This window comes from Anser cygnoides, chromosome 2, assembly GCF_040182565.1.
Source record: "Anser cygnoides isolate HZ-2024a breed goose chromosome 2, Taihu_goose_T2T_genome, whole genome shotgun sequence".
Classification (NCBI taxonomy): domain Eukaryota; kingdom Metazoa; phylum Chordata; class Aves; order Anseriformes; family Anatidae; genus Anser; species Anser cygnoides.
In genome coordinates, this window is record NC_089874.1 from 138,947,050 (window position 1) to 138,970,719 (window position 23,670).

A 23,670-nucleotide genomic window follows, 5' to 3' on the forward strand; every position below is an offset into this window, starting at 1 on the left:
GTCCTAGCAAGGTTCACAATGTCATGATTGTAACAAAAGAGCTGAGAAGCCACCTCGGCCCCAGTATTAATCAAATTATGTTTTGTAGCAACATTGTCCAATCCTACTTCCTCTTCAAATATTTTTGGCATAGTTAGCAAAGTTAATTCTTTTTTTTTTTTCGCTAAAAAAATACTGCTCCAAGTTGACTGCAGCCTATAGTTTGCAAGTCTTATTTTTAACTCTGATAACAACCCAAACTGTGTCTTACAGCAGCAGCTGCTGCTAAAACTGCAAGACTAAAAATTGCTACACGGTTGACTTTGGCTTGGCTGGAAACCGTTGCTATTGCTTGTCTTTCTGACAAAGATAATATTTTTAGCTGTTTGGCTGAAAAGTACAGATCCAATCTCAGACACTCCCAGTTACCATACTACTGACTGGAATATCTACAAGCAACTTACCTGTATACGTTCCCTGAATTCTCACACCTTCAATGCAGTATATGAGCAACCAAAATCAACTACTTCTTCCTCATTTGGCATCTCAGCTGCGTTAGTACTGCCGCTCATTTCCAGATCCTCTCCTTGGACTAGCATTTGGTGTTTTTGTGAATAATGTTATTCAGCCTGCTCCAGCCTCCCCCATACATCTGCCTTATACGTAAGAAACATAAAGCCGTCTTTCCATCTCCCCCCACCGCAAAAAAAGACTACTGTGTTTTCATCAAGTGTTCAACTTTGGTATTGAGAACTCTGAAATATCTAAAGAACCTTTTCTCTGTTATTCAAAGCACATTAATTTTAAGCCAATTGTTCAGTTACACAAACGTGCAAACCTACAGTACCTCTTCCAATGTCTTTGCCTTCCATATCTTTCAATATTACCGACTTTCCTTTTGTAACAAGAACAGCATCACCTTCCCACTTCTTGTGCTTTTTCTTTGATGCCTTACACCACACAACACTGAAATATTTTGTAAGGCAGTCAGGTTCTTCCTGCGCTGCTTCTTCCTTTGCCGTTCCTGATGTTGGCAAATACATTGCATCTAAAAGGGAAATAAAATACCAAAGAATATCTCAAGTTCTCTTGATGAAGCGTACAGTCATTTTCATTTCAAACAAATCAAGGACAATCTATGCATTTCATCTTATATAAACAAAGTGGCAAATTTCCTCTCCTGGGCTGTTTATGTTAAGTTTGGACTGAGATAGAAAAGCACATAAGGACTCATCCTGAAATAGGAACCATTAAATTGTTTTTGGAAAGTATGTACTTTCAGGAAAAGGACATTTAGAGAAAAAGGACAAAGTACATTAATCAGAGAACTCCTGACTTGACATAACAGATGAGGAGTGTGTAGAAAGAATAAAAGGAATGGCTGGAGAAAACAGACAGGGAAACAAGCATATGAGAAAATGAGAAGTCCTGGTCAGATGGTGCTGGGCAATGTTCTGGAAGCAAGGACGGGAATACAGAACTCCAGAAAGGGAGCAAAGGAGGCCAGTAAGGAGGTCTGAAGCTAAAGTCATTAGTCCTAAGTTGCAAAATAGCTATAACTGTAATAATGCAAAAGATTACTTCAACTGTTTTCCTCATGGCCTTTAGAAATAAGTAATTACGCAAACATTGAAACAGATCATCTCTTGAGCTTGCAGCCATTCAAATGATGCCACCAGGCTTAGACTGATTTAGATTTGTCAGCAGTTAGCTCATTATAAGTAACACAAATATAAATGCTAATACAAAATGTTTAGGTTAATAAGGTTAAGAAATCATAATAGAACAGACAGCTGTTGATTATAATATCGATTAAGAATAAACGCATGCTTCCCAGAGTTAGCAATCTCACATGAGTCAAGTAATGGCAGATAAGTCCTCAGCATTATCTAAAGGAATATCTGTAGCATTCCTTTTCAGCACATGCACAGCTTCAAAGAGAGAATCAGACTAATTTTCATTAAAATACCCTTGCATGCTGGTTAAAGGCTTAAATCGGTTTGCTCCTTTGATTCCATCTGGGATTCAACACTACACAAATCTGTTACAAAAAAGCGCTTATGCCACAGACTAACCTTTCCAAAATTTCCAAGTGTGCTGGTATTTAAAGGAGAAGCAGCAAGAGTAGAAGAAGGTTGCTCACAGTAATGGTGAGGCAACTTTATAATAATATCAGGCAACTTCACAATAAATAAAGAGGCAACTTTATTGCTTGTACATCAAGTCTACATTTTCTTAAAACTGCAAAAGACTAGTAAGTTACTTACATAAAATGAGTGTAATTTTTCGGACTAGTATATACTGAAGAAGTATTATCTAAACAAAAATGCTACATTTATTGAAAATAATTTTCTTCCCAAAGCTGTCTGCAAGTTTTCGTGTCTGGATAGGACTTTATGCTAACACAGTGCTTGATGTTTATCTTTTTTCAGGGCACTGGCCGACAACTGTAGTGCCCCCATCCCCAAGGGGTAACAGAACAGCTACTGAGCACAGGCACACCACACGAGGATCAGCAAACAGACCAGATGACCTCCTTTTGAAATGTAGAGAATTCTACATAGATGAAACCTGGGAAATGAGCCAGAGAGCAAGAATAAATCCTTACAGTTTTGCAAAAAGGTACAAGGGCTCTATTGGATCTTCAGTAATCACAAGTAATAAGATTTGGAGGAGCAAAGTAGAGAGAGAAACCCCCTACGTTGCTAAAAATACGAGCCTGATTTGATTCTATTCTGAGTTTTGAAATGCAAATTGATCCAAAAAAATACATACAAGATTGTTTTCGCTTTTTCAACTGGTTCTCACATTTTAATCAGCAACTGCTACCTCTTTCTTCATTTTAAGATTTTAAAAAAGTTACTGCAAAAATGAGAGATTTTGTTGCAGAATGTTCTCCTTGTCTCCTGAAGGATGCTTGTCCATAAAAAAATGACCACCTCCTTATCTCCTCCATTGACCTCCCACATGAGTTTGGTGACCCCTGAGATCTGTTTTATGGTCATTGCTCTTTTATCCAGGGAGTCCCGCTTGGTGTTATTTGAATCACCAGTGGATTAACTTTCAAGTCAATAACAATTCTTCAAACTCCTCTAATCCCCACTTCAGTTAAAAATAATAAAATAAACAATAATTTAGAAACAATGCTGGAAACTGCAAGCATCATATAACAGTGAATTTTGAAGAGAAGGATTTCTAAAGCAAACTGCCCCCAGTGAGCAGCAAACTGGCTACCGGTATTCCCCATATAACAGTGTCATGTTCCTATGGGAAAACTAAAAATTAGCAGACTCTGCAATGCTCAGATTTCTTCCCTCAGTTTGTCTTCTGTAATCTCATAATTTCTGATTATAAAAATATCCATTAGTGATTTGCTTCAATGCTAGAATACATAATAAATACGTAAGAATACATAATGTATTCTCCTTTTACCTACAACTACAGTAGAATTTCAGATAAAAGTGTAATTTTTCTTTCTTTAATCATTTTTATATAAAGATAATTAAATGTTTTCAAGTTGATCTTCTACAGAATTCCCTGGAATAAAAATCTAAACCTGTTCACCAGCAACTCTGATCAGGTACTGGCGTTCACCCTTCTCGTTATGATACGCTCCTCTTGTTGTTTGTTTCTACTTGGGATCACACCTCTTTGACATCGAAGATTTATTCCAGTGCAATAGCAGAATAAACAAATTTTGTCAATACACTGCCAGGATTTTTTCGTGAATCAAAACGAGACTGGGGTGGTATGTATAGTAGCTAAGTTCAGTATTTGATATAGTGGTATGGAGAGCAATGACTTCTACAGTAAAAACCCTTGCTGCCCTTACACAGAGCTGGTTTTGCCAAGATCCCGAACTGCAGGTGGAGATCCTGGGCTCCGCTGTTAATCAGTTGGGACTACAAATAATAAGTAACAGGAGCTATGTGAGCACCAGAGTAAGAGAAAGATCAGGAAATCATGCCCACTCATCTCTCTCCTAAATGGTCTACTGCCTCGCCTGGGTGCAGTTTCCTTAACCATGAAGAAACCATGGCAAGTGACATATCTTTCCTCCCAGAAGGAAGGGCTTGGGAATCTTAAAAATGTGGGTAATGAGGCTTTAAATGCTTCCACAAACAGAAACGTACCTGGCTGAGAGAGCAAGGGCTTAAGTTTCAAGATATAAACCATCGCTTGCTTGATGTGAGGAAAAGCTCCAGCAACCTTCCTGGAGGTGATGATTTACAGAAAACGGGACAGGATCCAGGAAAGGGGATGGGGGGAGCGTCCCAATGGCAAACCAGCTTAACCAGTTTCTGCTGAGCGGGGTTTGGAGAAAACACATCGATGAAATGTGCTCGGCTACTCCCAACACGCTGAGAAAGCTGGACTATGAAAGACCACAAAACATAAAGCGCGTGTGCATTTTCAGCAGCCTCTGCAGTGTAACCGTGCACGTTCGTGAGGAGAAGTCAGGCTCCAGCGAGCAGGGCCGCGGGCACCTCAGGCCGAGGTGGGGTTTAATGGATGGCTTAACCCCGTCTAACTGCGGGCCGCTGCCAAAACCCCTGAGCTCCCTTCTCCTTCTTGCTCCCCCACCGCCGTTCCTCCGGCAGCTTTAGTGGCTGAGCAGCCAGGGCAAGGCCGATCGATGAATCACACGAGCAACCGAGGGCCAAACGAGGAAGGGGAACAAGGAGACCGTCCCTTCCCTTTCCGCGCAGCAGCCCCCGGTAGGTCGGAGGGGGTTTGAAGCTGTGGGTCTGTCAGGCTGCTTAACAGCTCTGTGCCTGGACTTCACGTTGTAAGCGGGTTCCAAATCCCCTAAACAAAAAAGCATTGCCAAAATGCACAAACTGCAGTTTACAGAAAACAACTTCGATTCCAGTTGTGCTCTGTGGTAAAAAGAATAAGAGAGAGAGAGAGAGAGAAAGGTAGGCTGAGCCAAAAATCTGGACTGAGATAGAGATAAAAAGAGATTTGGACTCTGAGTGAATCACAGCCGAAACTCGGTGGCGGTGTTTTCCGTAGCCTCTGCAGCCACTTCTGCACACATGTACCATCTCTGCCCTGCAGAGCCAGCGTCGTCCCCGTCTTCTGAGTAGAGATTTTCCATGAAGCTCCCCTCCACAGTCCTCAGAAAATTCCTTAATCAAATCACAACGTTCAGAGAACTGAGGTGTACTTAGCAGTTAGGTGTCGTGTTCTGTATGAAACCCCTGTATGTTAAACACTTCCCAGGAATATTTAAAGAAATGCGAGACAGAGATAGCATCATCGTTCGTTTGCAAAGCAATTTCAGTCTAATAATAAATTTAATACTAAGCTAACATGTCAATGTGTATTGTTGTGCCTTGAAACTGGAAAAATATGTAATAACTCTCCTCACAGCACTTCTGTGGGACTTTTTATGAGGAGTGCAACCACGAAGAGTTGAACTGACTTGCCTACAACTATAGGAATCAATGACAGATGGGACTACAACTGAGTTGCTCAATTACAATTCAGTGCTTCGTACCCCTCTTTTAAACACAAAATGTATAATAAATGTATAATGAACACATCAATATTGCAGCCAAAATGCAACCAGCATTATTAGCAGGGGAGGTCCATAGTCCTATCAGTACCTCAGTTATGGACATGACCTATAGAGACTTCACATCCTGACAGAGAAAAGCCTAATTTGAACAATTTCATCGGTGCCCAAGTCTGTAGGGCATTTTTGTTTTAAGATTAAGTTTTTTTTAAAAGCAAAAGCAAGGTGTTTTGTTTTGTTTTGTTTTTTTCCTTCTTTCATTTCACACTAGGTGGATGTGCTTATTGAATGTGAAAATTAATTCATCTAAAGACTGATATTTCAAGCAGGAATATTTTTTTTTAAAAAAATAAATTGTTTTACAAACTTCTTTTAAACAAAACCACAAATGATCAAATATTGATCATCAACATCTTTTTTATGAGAACAAAAATCATTGATGAATGCAGTTTTAGTCTCAATAAGCTATTATTCCTTGTAGAAGCTCTAATAACTCAGTGCTGTGGAGAATCTAGAAATCTGGGGAGGAGGTAGCGCTTCTTTTTCCTTTTGGCCTGGGTAAAACTTTTTCCATTCCTGAGAGCTAAAAGCTCTTGGAAATAAATGCAGTTTGCACATTCTCTGCAGCTTAATTTCCTGAGGATTACACAGTGGACATGCTCTAACCGAGGCCGAGAATAGCTTTCTCTGTAGTCACAGCTCTCGCTGCTTGGACCAAAGCTGGTTCCCCTCCAAGCATGCCAGCGGGAAATTTTTCTCTTTGTCCCTCTCATTCAGAGACAATGTCTCCACTCCTGATGCCGAACAGGAAAAGATGGCAAAGGGGACACGGAGCAGCTACGTGGAAGAGTTCATTGTGAGGAGAAGCCTGAAAAGAGGCTACAATGGGAAAGGCAGGCTGATGTTAAAACAGTAAAAAAAAATGATGACTGGTAAGAGACTATCAGTCGGACCTGGAAGCTAAGCACACAGGAAAGGCTAGAAAACAGTAAGGGAATAAAAAGGATAAGGAGACAACAGTCTATATTAGAAGGAGGAATGGAGATGAAGACAGAGGCGGACTGGGATTGGAGTCTCGGGTAAGAGTCATGCAGCAGAGAGAGCTGGGGTTTTAGGAGCAAGAATGGGAGCAAGAAAAGCTTGCTGCACCTCAACTCTGTCCTTCAAAATTCAAGGTCCAGTAAAAATGTATGGCTTGCTGGAAGCCACCAAGGGAAATCCAAGGAAGACCAGGGAGAAGGAAATGAGAACAGGAGCTGATTAGGCACTGACAGGGAAACTAAAGAGAAAAGCAACAGGGGAGAGAACAGCAAAGGACAATAGGGCATTGCAGCATAAAAGATGGCAAGCAGGTGAGTCCAGAACAGAAATGGCTGTACAAAGACATAAGGGCACTCAGACCAATTCACCCTCCCAATAAATAGGGCCCACTCCACTTTGCTCATCCTTCTAGTTTCACTTTTCTCCTAATTCAATTTTTAAGACTACCAAGGTTAAAAATAGCATAAAATTACTATGATTTTTAATCTCTTCCACTGCACAGACTCAGGTTCAGCAGTTGCCCTCCATGTGGGTAGGGCCAGAGGAGGAGAGCAAGGGGAGGCTTAGGTACAACGTATGAGATGGCAGCAATTAAGCTTTTGAACTGGCTCCATTTGACCATGCAAGACAAATTAATTCTGAGTTTAGGACTGGTGGAGGACCCAGAGTCAGGCAAACAATTTGTAATGGACAAGTTGGTGTAGACAAATGAGGAGCTAAAGCTTGGGTGATCTTGCTGTTATACCCCAAGTCCCTTTGGTAATTTCTGCTCTTCAGTATGAAATATCTTCAGTCTTTCAGTTTGTTTGCTGTCAGCAAATGTGCAAAACTCACTGATCAAAACACTGCATGCCACTGTATTAATGGTCTACACTGAATGCAGCAGCCTCCTAATGCAGTCATTTGGTTTGTTACCTCAAAGGGTAAAGATCAGAGTTTCAACCTTGTCTGTCTTACACAAATGAAAACATTAAATTATAGGGAATAATCTATTTAGAAATGTTAATTTACTCTACAAGCCAAAAGAATAATATCTACAAACCTGTGGTACCAAACCACCTTACCCCTACGCACTCTCAAAAACCAGCCTATTTAAAGTAAATTAATTTTAAGGTTGTGAAGTTGAGCAAAGTTTGGAAACGTCAAAATAAGACTGTTCCAGTGACTTGATCTGCCCCATTGACCATATGCATTAACGGTAAGTCTTTACAGAAAACATGCTGCACTGCATTTCCTTGGGACCTTTCTCGTATGCGCGCATGGAATTACACTGCTCTGCAGCTGCAGCAAAAAGAGGCTGCGATGTACAAGGCCTCCGAGCTGCTCTGATGCAGCTGCTCTGATGGGAGGCCAAGAGTGCAAGGACAGAAAGTCTACTCTCATGTTTAGAAAAGTAGTCCCTTTTGAGAACTGGATGTTATTTGCATTTTTTCTAGTGTTCCTTTGTGGTGTAAGGAAAGTCATTTAACCCAAACTTTTCAGCAGTACAGATTTGTCCGAGTGCCTGATTTGAGAATCAGTCTCATTTGTAGTAATACTGAACACTTGCAGGTGCAACTGGAAGGTGTAGTCTGAACACATTAACTGTAGAATGACAGAATGGTTTGGGTTGGAAGGGACCTTAAAGCCCACCCAGTTCCAGCCCCCTGCCAGGTCCACGTCCTTCTTGTGCTGGGGGCCCCGGAGCTGAACGCAGGCTCCAGGTGAGGTCTCACAAGGGCAGAGCAGAGGGGGACAATCACCTCCCTCACCCTGCTGGCCACGCTGCTTTTGGTGCAGTCCAGGATACGGTTGGCTTTCTGGGCTGCAGGCACACATTGACAGCTCATGTTGAGCTTCTCATCAACCAACACCCCCAGGTCCTTCTCCACAGGGCTGCTCTCCATCCACCCGTTCCCGCACAGAACACTGAAGCACTGAGATAACGCAGTCCTAGTTGATTCAATCTACACCTTCAGTGTTAATGGAGCTTACTCTCCCTGTGCCTCAGCTCCCAGTTTCTTTCCTTGAAAGTGGAGATTATACCAACCTGTCATCTCACAAGGATGTTGCGGAATGCAATTATATTTGTGAAGTGCTCAGCTACTACCGTGATGGACATCAGAGGAAAAAAAAAAACGTCAGGAAATTAATTCAAGATAGTTTGAATGCTGAGAAGAAATCAAGGCAGAAGTCTGTAGCTGAGCAAAAAAGAGGAAAGGAAATACTGAATAGTTGTTCACTGAGTAGATGCAGTACATTCTGTGAACTGAAACTGGCGAGGAAGCCTACCGAAGCAGAACACATGATTGTGCAATTAAGGACTGCACCGCAATGCATGAGAAAGCTGGAAACAGGCTGCGTGCATTTGCAAGATTTTTGGGTACCTGCATTTGTAACCTGAATTTTCTTTTCAAATAGGAACCTTCTGTATACAATAAAAGAGATGATAGATGCACTTAATTTGAACAATGAGGAACATTCTCCTTATCACCATTTAATGAAACTTTTAGCTCTTACGGGTATCAGCAACAGAGGAGGGAGGAAAGCTTTTACTTTTCTATCTCCATGGTAGAAAACTATTCTTCTTAAACCTCTCAGCTGTCTAAAAATCCAACTGACTCCAGCTTCCACTTTAAAATTTAATGAACTGAGCTGAAAGCTTCTGTCAAGTCCACAGAAATAGAGGTGCAAGTCCTATTATCAAAGGAAAAAGCAGCATCATTGAGGATTCTGAAACGCTGCAGGCATCATACGGTGCAGCAAGCCAGATCAGCGTGATAAAATATTGGAACCATTCAAATGCCATCCGAGTTGACTGTTTACCGCTCCTCTTAGTGTTGCCATCCATGCTGAAAGTTGTTTTGATTAATTTGTCAATTAAAGGCTCTTTTCCTTCAAAAAAAAAATGCAAAAAGTAGTATCAGAAAGCAACATTTGTACTTGGGCTCTGTAAATATTGAATGTTATTGTGATAAATGATAGCCTAAATGGGATAAGTGGAAAAATTCCAAATATTTAATTTACTGAAAAATCCAAATTACTAAGAAGTATGGAAGCAAAGCAGTTATTAGACTGTTAAACAATCACAGGTTAATCAGAGCCATCTCAAAAAGCAGCCAATTTCTGAAGCAGCTTGCAGAGATTTAAATATGCATTCTTTTGTGCTTGAATGTTAATGGAAGGTACACAGCTAAACGCATATGTGGGACCTTCAAAATATACAGTTTCGGATTCTCTAAACATTTGCTATTGCTTCTACTGTTTCCTTTTTAATTAAAAATAAAACTTTGTTATCTACAAAATCTTATTTATAAAATCTGAAGACTTTTAGATTGTAGGAAACAGCACGCAGGCAGAAAGGGATGTATTAAGATTATGTATACTTCGTATTTACATCTGTTTTAGCACATATTAGAAAGTAAAACATTTTCATGTACTGGTTTTGCTTGTTAATTTCTAATTATCTTTAATTTCTCTGGATTATAATAAAGAGTATTTAAAATAATCAATAGAACTTATGTCCACTGTCATAAGCATGGAACACAATATATTTCTATCTAAATTATTTAAACAGGACTGTTTAAAATTTATGACATTACCCTGGAAAGAGGCACACAAAGGATGAGTCATATTTTTGAGAGTTTTCATGTGTTATGCAGCAATGATTACTTACAGGGTGGCTGACGAAATCTTTGGAAAGGGAACGAGTAATCTTTCCAAATCAAGTTACATAACATTGATTTACATAAATGTAATCCATTCAATAGGCCAAGCAGAAAAGTAATATTTATGGCCAAGGCATAAAAACCTAGGGCTTTAGTTGCAATTCTCACAAGAAAAGCAAAACTAACACGGAAGATGAGAGAGGAGGGAAGAGGAGAAATTTACCTTTGTGCAGTTATGGGGTGCTTACTGTGCTGCCTTTGCTGCTTCTTGAGAGAAGAAAATTGAACGTGGTTTAAACTGCATAAAAATTCCAACGCAAATTAATAACGTTATTCCATGCGAGGAGCCATAAAGTCAGAATACCTTTGGCAGAGCCTACTTTGTGTCAAGCCTGCCTGGTTTTGATCCTGAACTGAGTACTTAGGAAACACTGAAAGCCATGGTGATGTGGCAGCTTTACTCAACACAGACCGGGTCCCTCTTGCTGCTCCCAAGGGACTGCTTTGACCCTCGATGTCACCTGCAAGGTGTTCAGCCAGCTTCTGCAGCACGCACAGCTTTGGCTCTTACCGAACTAGCATAAGCAGATCTCATTGGGTATGTATATGTGTATAGGTACACATGCACGCTCGTCAGGAAAGGATGAGATATGAAAGGAACAAAATTTATCTGTCAGAAATAATTATAAGAAACAACAATGGCTAAATTCCCCAAGCAAGGTTAATTCAGCCCTCTTCTGCGTGCACGACGCTCAGCCCTCTGAACCACCCAAATACAGACTATATTTTCCAGGTTATTGCTGGTCCTGAACTTCCCACGGAAGAGCTGAGCCATTAGCTGCTCAGCTGCATAGTTCAATCGCTTTGAAACTATCCTGAAAGAAGGGCAAGTGCTCGAGATCCTTGCTGTCACATCATCTTCTCTGGATCTAAACCAAGTGGCTTCCACACCGAGGCCACCAGGCCTGCCAGTGGCGAGCCCAGAGACAAATTGTCTTGCTTTCATTCAAGGAGTGCCCAGCAAAGAAATCGCTGTACAGCTCTCAGCAACTCAATGTGCCCAGTTTGGACAGATTCTCCTAAGAATTCAGTTATTAGGGACGATAACAGAAGTATAACAAACTTACTGCAAACAAACTGCACGTTCTGTGCTTGCCAATGAGTTATGAAGTAGCCAAATGTGAGACAGCTTTTACAGCAATGACCAAAGGGCATCTCGATGCCAAGTGTCAAGGACTTTTTCAAAAGCTCAGGGAAGCTAGAACACTACAAAGGAAAGATCATCAAAATTCAATACATACAAAACAATACAAGGTATTCTCCCCTCAACCTGGTTCACAGAAAATAAAAGGCGAGCTGCTTTGAAAAAGCATAAACACAAGCATCTAACAGCATAAATGGTTTGGCCAAACTGATAGCTGATGCTACCGGTGTCACATGGAAATCCATCTTGACAGACAACCCGCTGTCAGAGCTTATTTACAATGCAAAACAATGCAAACATCACCCAGATGAAACTTGTAGAGTTTGCAAGTCAAAAATATATATATATATTTTTGGCTTACGCATGCAACCCAAAGTCAATGCCATAAGATGATACGTCATTTTTTAATTCTACCATCCAACTTTATTCCAATATCCATATGGATGTATGGATTCTGGATATGTGCCCGATTTTAATTCTGTGTTTCTGATACAAACCGTACATAAATGTTCCTAGACTCCACACAGAGTTGTATTAACAGTAGCAACAAGTGGGCTAAGCGAAATTTACCTGCAAACTGCTGCGGAGTTATGAAAAATTACTTTCTTTCACATGATACCTTCAGTGATTAATAATAGGTACAGCTTGAGATTACTGCAACAGATCTTATCTATACATAACACAGAGAAAAAACATAAACGTTGCAGTAACTAACTAGAAAAAGTACAAAATCCCTCCTGCCCCATCCCCAAAGCTAGATAAAGGTTTTGTCCTCTTGTTTCCCTGTTAAATTAAATCTGAAGTATAACTGGCAATTTATAAACCCACTTATTTCAAGCACACAACGTTCTGAACTTTTACAGCAGACGTGTTTTGAGACAGCAGTATCAGTACAGACAAGGATCACACAAAGACGTGCAAAGAGAGCAAAAGGCAACTCTCAGAGTACTGTAAACAAAATGACTGAAATTTAACCAAACTAGGCCTTGGCATCAGCCGCATATGGAGGGGCACCATAATCCAGATAAATTGGTTTTTTTGACTGCATTTACGTTAAATTATGCTTGTTATTGTGATTATGCTAACTACAGATGAAAATCAGCAAGAAGCGGTCAGGAAATAATGAATTAGTTTTTTTTAATTCTGCTCACATACTTAAAATATAAAAAAATGAAGTATGATTTTCAAGTCTGCGTTTTTCCTAAAGAGCAAACCGAGATTATAAATAACACGGAACAACTGCTGATTAAGTATGCAAAGAGAATCGTACAATATTTCTCTCGTGTGAGTAATACAGTCTGACAACGTGCTGTGCTCACTCAAATATTTGGATACATCAACAAATCACTGTGCAATCACTAGGATAAAATGGTATGCAATCCCACAGCACTCAGAAAACACAAGGACCCCGGAGAATGTCAGGGCTTGCAGACTGCTGAGTTTCCCAATGGGTTCCCCGTCCCTTATCCGTCTCTGCTTATGCACAGATCACAACCGAGGTTTTCAACTACTTTAGTACTGAAAATTGTAGGTTTCAGAAGCAAGGCTTTTATCTTAAAACTTTTAAAACACCATAATTGAAAGTCTGAATGTCCTGGGCTAGATGTATGTAAAGTTCTGTTAGGCTTAACCTTTCTATAATGCAGTGTGGAGCAAAAATAATTTTCAAGAAAAAGGGGAAAAAAAACACAAAAAACTAATTATTTTTCCAATCTCTCTCTCTACCCTTGGGCAATACTATGAACTTCATCAACACGAGATTAAATCGCCTTGTGAAAATGTTTTATATTTGAACTGTGGAAAGACAGCTTCTCCAGCAAACCTGAGCATCAGAATTCACCACTTGTTCCTCCCACTTAGAAGCAATTCTCTCATAATTATAAGCACAGTTACGGCTTTGCCTGTTGGCGATCCATGGGATGCAAAGTGTGTAGGCTCTAGTTTACGCATTTTCATTCCCTGGGGAAAAAAGTCCCAAGCAAGAAAATACGTGGAAACATAAAGGAAAGAAAGCATTCAAAAGTAGAAGAATGCTAGAAAAGGAGTATGACAAGCAAGATTAGTAAGTAATATTTCCTGGTCTTGGAGTAGGTCTCTCTTCCACGATTTTTACCTGATAATTCTGACAGAAGGCAAGCACAGCCAACAAGATGATAACAAAGGAGTGGAGAGCTTACGGGGAGAAAAAGGAAAAGATAATTAGGGAGCATTTGACAAAAGTATAGACCAATAATTAGACAGTTACTCACATAGATGAAGTTACGCAAGATGTTATCACAATGATCACAAAGTTATCAAAGTTATAGTTTTTTTACTCTAATCCTAAAATGAAAATAATACATTAGAAACTGGGAATTAAATTACTGCTAGAGCCTGTTTATTTCGGTTATCTTAGTAGGAGGACGTGAACATATGGTAGAAATTTGCCCTTGCCTAAAATTACTCTGCTTGTACACAGTACATTGTAAACATGCAGACAGGGAACGGCACTGCCAGGTACAGTGAAGAGAACAGGAGGATTAGGATGGGGGTGAAGGAGTGAAGGGCTTCCTGCCATTGCTTTCACACATGCTAATGAAATATAATTTGCTGGAACGGTAAAAATTCATAGTACTTGAAGGTCCAGAAGGACTAGCCGCAGCTGTGCGTGCATGTGCCCACATTAGGAATACATGAAAAAAAAAAATGAGAACAGGCACCGAGAAGTGAGAAGTCTGATGCAGACCGATAACCTGACACTGAAAAGCAGATGTGGGGTGAGAAAGATCCGCCAGCATGGACAGGCATAACACAGTCAGCACCATGCTGCACTGATGTCACTGAAAGAAGAAACATATCCGTAGTGAAAGAAGATAAATGTCATGTCGCAAGTAAAGAAACAAGACAGCTACGTGGGGATTCAAGAGGGTCCCCTCCCCACCACCAAAAAAAACCATAAAAACCCGCACCAGAGAACAAAGGAAACCAGAAGAGAGATCTCCAAACTAGAGATGCTGCCTGCAAGTAAGAATGAAAGGCCTTCCACCAACAAATGAGACAGTGCCAGAACAACCAAACGTCCTGATTACAGGGAGACATTTCTGAGCAGACCCCTGTATTGCATTATTTCTTACTCATTTGTATCCTTCCCCCTCCAATATCAGGACTATAACAGGCAGTCTGCTCTACCCAGAGTCTGAGCTTTGTATCTGCCTTGCCTCTCAGTTCAGAAAGGACTACAAACAAGCTTTTGAAGATTGGAAATTCCTCTGGTTCTACTCCTTGAAATAAAAACGCCGTGCCAACAGAGACCCTGGAGGTCACCTCCTGACGTAGCCCAAGGAGAATGGAGAATTCAACAGAAAATATTCTGGAGTCTCTGAAGAGCATTTTAGTGGCCAAAATAAGGTTAGCTATAATTCAAAACCACCGCCACACAATAAGCCAGTTGGGAATTATCTTCTGGACTAGTAAAAAGGTATCCATTTGCATAGTATGTAAGGACACGAACAACAAATTGGAATTCCTTGAAATTGGAAAACAAAATTCTGATTTTCAACTGAAAGGATAAAATCATTTTTTTCAAAATTATGAGTGCAGGGAATTTCGTGCTGTTACCCAATTTCTGAGCAGCCACATTTCACACAGCAAAGTAGAACAAATAAAATCTGTATTTATTTATTAAAGCCAAGACTCTGACTCTTGTAAACTCAGGGAAGAGCGTATCTCATTGAAGTGTTCCTGGCTATATAAAAAGAGATCAATGTCCTTGAACCGCAAAAAAGACAGAAGGCAAGGTCTGAACAGAAACCAAGGCCACTCATTCAGACATCATCATCAGTGCACGCAAACATTCCCAAAAGAACAAGTGCTTGAAAAGCTCTCTTCTCTACAATACCACTGGAAGAAGAAGAGTAGGGGGCAATTCCATATTGCTGACATCTGTTTTCATTGACTATATTTTTCCTCGGATTGTAAACCAAAGATTTATTTCCTCTACCCTCCCCACCTGTAACCCGTTAAAGGTGTCCTGGGCACTGACAGTCGAGATGATTTCTCTCTCATCGCTGTCATAAAATTTTAACTACAATGCTTTAAGCTCGACTGGTCCCTCAGCTAAACTTATATGCTTCCAGCCTTCAGGTTTTAATAAGCACTTATCCCCGTGGTTACAAAGGTAACCTGATTCACTCAGAAGACTGGCAAGAAGTAGCAAGGCTTACCTCATTTAAAGAGTCTGCTGATGCAGACCAGTGCCCCATTCACACAAGCTGAGGTTCTGTGGGAATGGAGAAAGAAGCAAATTTGGGGAAAAACAGTGACAGAAGCAACAGTAACAAGCAGACACAGGAAAAAAACGTTCTCCTTCCTATTGCTTTTGTCCTTTCTGTTGTTGGGGCCCTCTGAGATAGGAGACCAGGGTGGAATTACACCTCCTTTGTTCTCTCTTTTTCCTTGAGTCCGTGCTTCCTTTCCTTTTCCTATGCTAGAAGTTAGAGGAAGGAGAAAGTATTGTTACATGGAATAAGGAGCCAGAGCTCTAAGGCAGGTGTGGATCTATTCATAACAAGCAGAAGACCAAGAATTATGGAGAAATCAATTGTCTGGGACTTACGCTTTCCTGTTGTTGTGGGTTGGTTTTTTTTGTTTGCTTTGTTTTGTTTTCCAGTTATTAGTGTTGATCATAACTGCAGAGGAAAGTGCTGCTACTAGGACAGACAGAAGAATCAATTTCTTTTTCATTTTGGGCTTTTTATTTAAAACTAATCAAAAGACCAGAACAACAGCAGTTATAAAAGGTACGCGGAATAACAAAGAATCTTCTGTTGACTTCAAGTCACATTACTTACACACAGCAACTATCTCATTTTGGTAGCTTATAGTCATATTGATCAATCAAAGGCACCTGCAACTGTCTTGGTTGCACATGCACAGTAGTAATTATGCATGCAAATGAGCAAATTAGACACTTCTGTGGTTGATCACCAGTATAATTACTCTAACTGAATATACGATCATGGTAACTGTACACACAAATTACGCACACATGCAGTTTTAATGATGAAGTATTGCATTCCTTGTCTCTATTTTGATAATGTCCTATGGAAACGCTCATCCACCGAAAACAATAAAAAGTGTTAACTCTTTAAAAAAATGTACATTTATGCAACTGTCTACTGAACATTAAAAAAATATAACAATCCAGTAATTTTGTTTTCCAAGTTGATATATCAGCAAAATTTCACCACTGCCGTAAGATTTACCAACTTGAAAAGAAGAGCATATTTAAACATCGCCTCTTACTCCTCCTTTTAATGCATATTTACGAACCTGTAACTTCATTAAGATTATGAAGCAGAGGTACTTATTTGAAGAAATAATGCATATGATCAAATTTTTAGAAAGAATTGAGCTAAATTGCTGTTAGGTCATCACATTTCTATTAGAGAGAAGTGGAAATATTTAAGAAGTTGGGATTTTTAACATCCTAACCACTTAAATCTACAGGATTTGATTATAGTTCAGAAGAGGTGGTGCACTCAAACGCATACAAGGTATTTTTATTAAGGTACATAAACAACAACATGGAAAATATGCTCTCATCTTTCAAGAGAACATTTTGATCCATCCATATTAACATAAGGAACAACTTTGCTAGGGTAAAAGTATTTATTATTAAGTACTTCACGGGATATGACAGAAGTAATAAAATATTTAGATACTGCTGTATTCTGGCAGATCACGGCGTAATCGTATTGCCTTCAGCTTCTCTACTTTGATTTTTGTTCGCAACAGTTCTTCCTCCAGCTGCTGCTTTCTTTTCAAACCATCCCTTTTTTCTTGGACATAAAGCCCAATTTTTCTTTGATTTTCTAATATTATCTGGTGCTCTTCTTTCAGCATTTGCAGCATCTGTGGGTCAGACCCACACATTGGTCTAAAGCGTTCTCCAACCTCAAGCCTAAAAAACTCATCTCTTCTCGGTACAGGAGAGGGAGACATCATAACTCTCATGTCAACCGAAGACACCGATGTTGAAGGAGACCTTTCCATAATATGCACCAGCTGGTGTTCTTCCTCTTGTTCTAAGCTCTCACTTTGCTGTGAGTCTATAATCAAAGAAGGAGGAGGTTTGACATCCTCTTCTGACTGCAACTCCATCATGACTGTCGCAGGATGGTGATCCAACATTGCCTGTGGTGAACTGGTACCAGCAATTGTTTCTTTATCGATACCAGCACTAGAACACACAAAATCAGATGTAAATCATCCATTAAAAACTATTTTAAAAAGACACAGATGTAAGTAACCAAAGCTTCATTTGAAATACTACTCTTTGCTAGCTACGCCTGGAACTCTACTTCATTACATGAACACCGTGTGCATCCCTCCTTCTTTCCACCACATGTATACAGCCTTGTCTTATTCAGATGCTACTGCTACCACGAAGTGTAGCCTAGGAAGAGCAATCCTGGTTGGCCCTTCCTCTGCAACAGGACAAACAGGCATTAGTGATAAATGATAGTGATAAATGAGAATAAAAACAAAGAAGTAGAAGTTGATGCACGTGACAGAGGAAATGGTTTATATAACCTAGAAAGTGATTATAAAAGGGCATAAACTCAGATTGAGCGGACTATGGCAGAAATGTTTCCATCTCCCAAACTTACTCATCTCCTCCTGTCCCAATGTGTTCCCTGTTTCTGACTCACGCACCTAAATGTTTGTTTTGTGTGCCTTTTTCCATGTAAAACAATCGCTGAATAAAATTACACAAAGTGCCTGGGGAGAAGAAACCACAGCCCAGATGATGACCCTGCCCGTAGATTAGGGAATCAAGCTAATCCTTGCTCCTTCCCTACGAATCAATGATCTCACTATTTTTCTGAAGCTTCATGAGAAGATGTGGAAGCGCTGCCACTCAGAACAGCTCTGCGCTGCATTTTTCCCCCTGTTCTGAAGTACAACACCCACCTGACTCATCTGCCTTTGTGCGAAGCCCTGAGTCAGCAGCACCTCCAGTCACGATCTGACATTACGCTGGCTTTGATGCTAATAACGGCCCCAGCTGCGCCTGCCGACTTCTCCACCACTTGTTTGAAACCCCAGAGCTCTGCACATCACTCCTTTATTCAGGCAATACTTTTTTTTTTTTTTTTTTTAAGCCAGATCAGCTTCTTGAACTATTGTACAGTACGGATCTACAAAGAATACCTCCAGCATGACTTGGGAGGCAGTTCGGTTAATATGCGAACGGGAATACATAAAGCTGGTACTGGCAGCAAAGACAGTGCACCATCATGGCCAGGACACCTTAAAACAGAGGCTCTAACTAGAGGATGAAGACATGAGACAGTCCCCATCCCATGAAGAACTGAGCTGCTGCTAGCAGCTAAAGGCAGCGAGTGGATCCACGATGAACAAAACATGCACAGATGCTCCCCAGCCCTGGAGGACCTGAGTTGCTGCCTATTAAAGGGGTAGGGCGTGTGTCTGTGTTTGCACTGGCTTTTTAAAAACTCCTTTTGAGCTCTACAATCCACAGTTTGAGGAACACTGATTATTAAAACACTGCCCGTGAGCAGCAGATGTGGGTTCGCATTCCCAGAAGTACAGGAGAAATTTAATTTGTACATCCTACTTTTTGTGGAAGTGCACAAACTCCTTAGGGAGACACCAAAAGAAAGCATTATCTCCCCTGCATCTCCCATGGTCTGCAAAACTCTTGGTTCAAAAGAAATAAGCAGCCATGGGTGCAATTTCCAAAGGACCCTGAACTAGCCCACCATCTACTAAGATCCAAGTGCAATTTCTAGAATAAAAGCACGGAAACTTCTAAATACTCAGTTATAAGAACGAGCAAGAGGGTCAGAGAAATGTATTTCACAAAAATTAGTTCTGCCAATCACCCACACTATTTTAAATAAAGCTTTCAAGAAGAAAAAGTCCATCTGAAGGAGGCTTTTGGAAACAGAACTTTCATTTATCCCTAAGAAAACATCGGGATAATCGTAATTCTGTCCACCGTCACCTGAGCTGCCTATAAAGTATCGATTATATCACCTTACTCCCTCTCTTCCTCATGCCACAAAGCTTCACCTTCTTCTATGCACCTCTTTCTCACATCCCTTCCCCTCCTTTTCCTTGAGCATCAGGCGTTATTTTCCCGCATACAAATGTCCTCTGTGCCTCCCCAGGGCTGGCCGTAGCGCCGGGTTTCCCCCTCTTCACCACCTCAGCCTCTAGCACGGGCTCGCCTCGGTCGGGGTTGCTGGCTCCCGGCCAGCGTCTCGCCTGCGAATGGTGGAAACAACTAGCAGGAGAAGCAGGTCATTGTGACAAAAGGAAACGGAGAGGGAGAGAGCAGAAAGAGAAAGTGAGAGAGGTTAAAGAGAAAGAAAAAATAGGTACGATTCAGGCTAACAGCCTCCAAACGGTGACCATTTCATCTCGTGCAGTGTATTTCACAGGAAACTTGACAATTACCAAACCTTCAGGTAGCTCAGCCGGGGCTTTTTTTCCCCCTTTTGGAGTCAGCCTCCTAAGAGGAAAACAATTAGACGGGGAAGAGAGAAAGAAGGAATTGGGAAACAAAAGGAACGCCTGTATGGTGGTTACTAATGTTGTTTCTGACAACTTGACTGAAAGAAAGACAAACAACAGTTACCACAACTGGGGGATGGTATTTATAACCCTGGAGGCACCCATGATTCACTAGGTTTTGTTTAATCACCGTGAGCTAGAAATTGCTTAAAGGTGCAATTAAGAATTTGGATTCATTATAAGTTGTATTTCCTTCCCAAAAAGCTAAGCCATATCCTAGTGAGTTAAAACCCAGCGCAGGGTTTTCAAAATCAGGGGAAAATGCAACTCGGAGTTAAAATTAGAACTATCAAATAATGATGTAATTAGGCAGAAAAAAAAATATTTAAATGATAATCCTTCCCTTCGACACACAGTGCATTGGCTGTTCCTAGAACAACCATTTTGGGTAAGCAGCAATCAAGTCAACGTTCCCAGAGCCATAAAAGCCTGCAAAAAATGCCTAAATTATAGGAGACAAACTATGGAGATCATTAGCTCTTAATCATTCATGAAAAGCGTCACCGCTTTTTATAAGCCGATCTACAAACCAAAGTTCTCACACTATTTTTTTTTTTTCTTCCTCCTTACAAAAGTTGGTAGCCAAGACACTGCAACCTTTATTAGCGCAATTAAAAGCCTCGTTTTGTTCCAGGGAATTCTTTGGAACTGTTCCTCCAGGGGCATTCACCAGGAGCAGCAGCAGCAGCACAGCCCAGTTGCTTCAGACTTCTTTACGCCGAGGACCCACAACAGCATATTTTTAGAGCATCTGGCATGTTGGGATTTAGACAATTGTTACCATTCAGTTCAACCAGTGGCACCACGAATCAAATTCGCCCTGTGCGCGCATGCCAGCTTTTCTTAGAGCCTTTAGCTGTTGCACCAACTAGCAGTGTGTCCGATTAAAATATGGAAAGTTCACTTCCCATTAATCTGTTTGTTAAAAAGAGGGAAGAAAAAAAAAATCAGAGCTTTCTCAAGATTTCTGAGAGTTATTTGGCTTTTTTTCCCCTCCTCCCTACCTTGCTTTTTGTATCTGGAGGAACCAAAACCTGACCCAGGCATTTTTTGATCCCTCAAGGACCAATACAGAACCAGCAGAGTGTTGCAAGTCAGATATGAGGGGCATTAGCCAGCTGTGTGAGAAAGCCTGCATGCTGCCTGCCTGTATTATGTCTGGCTCAAATCTAGACAGTGTGTCTCACTTTACTGAGCAGTGTAGAAAAAAAAAAACTACCAAAAAAAACAAAACTTCTATAGCTGTACCTCTCAGTTTCTCTCTGTGTGCATTTAAACTACCTACCGTACGATGCAGAACTGCTTGGAGTTTAGACTGCAATTAGCTTTGCTCCAGTTTCAGAAAATCACTGTCAATGCAATAAAAGTATTTAAAAAAACACACTTGCACTCACAAAGGCACTGTGGTGCAGGCAGTCGATTTTTTTAAAGGGTTGGGATCAGTTAAAACATAATATGCAAACAGCAGAGCAAATGAGAGAAGAAAGCTCCAGGAACAAGGTTCCTTAGCTCTGTGAAGTAACTTTATTAAAAATCTTATATAAACTGCTAAGAGTTCCATATGTTGCAAAATGACTGCAGTATTACCTTAAATGGAGGAGAATAGCCATCACTTTGCCAATGTTTGAATAATCTGCCTATTAAAAGGTAGGGGAGGGGTAGAGGTTGGAGCTACTATTTCTCTTTGATTCTCCCTTAACCCTCACTTTCCAGAGTATGACAAAGACTGAAACAGGCTTTGAAAGAGCTGAAAAATGAATGCAGTGCTAAGTCACCATCAAGCTTCCCATAAAACAAAAGCAATATTATTTAGTCATTGTTCCCAATTTGGGGATTTTTCTCTTACGAACGTTTTCTTTAGGACACTGAACACGAGAAACGCGTCACAGAGCAGATAGGAGGCGCCATAATTTTCATTCAGAAACAAAATGAAAAAAAAAAAATTCTCTCACCTTTGTACACCGCTCCTGTCTCTTAAACACACATTGGAAATCTGTGGAATCATCTCCACAACTTTCTTGGTTGGCTCGGAAATGCTGCTTTTACAATCGGAGTGCGTCTCCTTTTGCTGCAATAGCTCCTGTTTGGCATATTCTTTGAGCCTCTTGTACAGCGTGCGCAGGCCCTGTGCGGTACGAGGCGGGCGATCTACTCCGATGGCATTGTAGTTATCAGCTATGATATCCCAGCATTTGTTTTTTTCCACTATGACTGAATGCTTATTGGTGTGTTCTTCGAGAATTTTAACGTACGGCTTCACGAGTTTTAGCAAATCGAGCTTTTCAGATAAGGTGAAATTAGAAGATCTGGCCTTCCCGACCATTGTTAGCTCGGAATTAAGGAAGCTGTTCCTGAAGCCACCATGCAGTCCCTAGCTCTGCTCGGCTCTTTTTCACAAACAGAAAAAGATCAGGCTTAACTAGGCTAGTCTCATTTAGGCCCACGCCTACAAGGGAGGGTTTATTAAAATTCCTTCAGCTTAAGCTGACGCAGGTTCAGGAAATCTGCTTAAGCCAAGCCTGACCTACATAAGGCTTCAGACTGAAGAAGACGAGAAGAAACAAGCAAAATACACTTTTGTATGAAGAGACCAGACACACGCAGGATTTAAAGACATAAAGGTTTAAAGATTAGCACGTTACCCAGCTAAAAATTACCTAATTTAGCCGGAGTAACAAGCTCTGACACATATCCCTAGCTCTCTCGCACATATCGCAAACTGAAACCGCACTCGGGATTTCGCACGCAACGGGCGGCCGAAAAAAGGGAGGGAAAAAAAAAAAAGAAAAAAAAAAAGCAACAATTGTTTTTGGGGGGCGATTTATTGACTGTTACACCGAGCGGGAGGCGAGGCGGAAAGCTCCAGCCAGATAAGCGCGGCGTGTGTAGGGAGCTCCCTCAGAGAGCCCCCGGTCGGCCGCCGCGCTCTCCGGCGGTATTTGCATAATGCTAGTCCTGCTGTCAATCAGCTATTGCATATCCTCCAGCTGGTTAGGTTACACTCGGCCTTCCAGCAAAGCTAAGCTTCTCCTGCATTTTGCAGCCTGCTCCTGCTACCTACACAGAGGCTTCTTAAAGAGGCAGCCGCTATTCGCGGCCCGGCGTTTGACGGCGGAGAAAGCGACAAAAAAAAAAATCCTGGTGGAAAAAAAAAAAACAAACAAACGCGGCGGCGTGAGAGCTGAATCGGCTTTTTATCCGGCTTTTTCTCGTGGCTGCAGCCTGCAGCTGTGCCCTGCTGGAACATGCCTGCCTCTCGGGGCGTGTGGCATCGCCGTGCAGCCCGTGGTGGCTGCGAAACGGCCTGACCTGCCTCTCGGGATGCCTGCGAGAAAGGTTACGGCTCAATCCCAAATTACTGGGTCTGCCATCACGAGTGGAAGCTGGGGTTTTCCTAACAACCACCGGGAAACATGCTACTTGCGTGATAATACTTCCAGGCATTCCTTCTGGGTGAAAACCTGACTTTTAGGAGCAAGATGTGCGTGCTGCGTTGGTGCATCTCCGCTGTTTGCTCCAAAATGCATCACCTTGAGCCAAGCCTTAACACAAAAACGCAGGCGAGGTTTGAAATTTCTCCGGTCTAAACTCGATTAACAAAGCGGAGGAACCTGCAGATGAAAGGGAAGGCGCCCATAAATACAAGAAGCAACAACTAAGTTTGAAAAAATCGCGTATGTCACTGCAAGAGTCCA

General features: G+C 41.1%; 2 protein-coding genes across 6 annotated transcripts in view; both read right to left on the bottom strand.

Annotated features, from left to right (window-relative positions):
• The window catches only part of RAD54B (RAD54 homolog B), a 70,714-nt gene that overhangs the window by 30,581 nt on the left and 16,463 nt on the right, over positions 1–23,670 (bottom strand). For all 5 annotated transcript variants that reach the window (XM_066990595.1, XM_048075282.2, XM_048075280.2 and 2 more), the window contains exon 4: positions 827–1,027. In XM_066990595.1, the coding sequence (XP_066846696.1) occupies positions 827–1,027 (201 nt within the window). The remainder of the gene's footprint in view (positions 1–826; positions 1,028–23,670) is intronic.
• On the bottom strand, positions 16,103–23,506 carry FSBP (fibrinogen silencer binding protein). Its single transcript, XM_013172352.3, has 2 exons — positions 21,928–23,506; positions 16,103–17,612 (listed from the first exon to the last, which is right to left on the bottom strand). Exons 1-2 carry the CDS (start codon positions 22,296–22,298, stop codon positions 17,087–17,089), a joined length of 897 nt encoding a protein of 298 aa, XP_013027806.1. The 5' UTR covers positions 22,299–23,506; the 3' UTR covers positions 16,103–17,086.

Excerpts from the sequence above, each read along its gene's own strand:
- FSBP (XM_013172352.3), bottom strand. The coding sequence starts at position 22,298 with ATGGTCGGGAAGGCCAGATCTTCTAATTTCACCTTATCTGAAAAGCTC. Across the intron at positions 17,613-21,927 it reads GACAGGAGCGGTGTACAAAG|TGCTGGTATCGATAAAGAAA; the intron begins GTGAGAGAATTT and ends TGTGTGTTCTAG.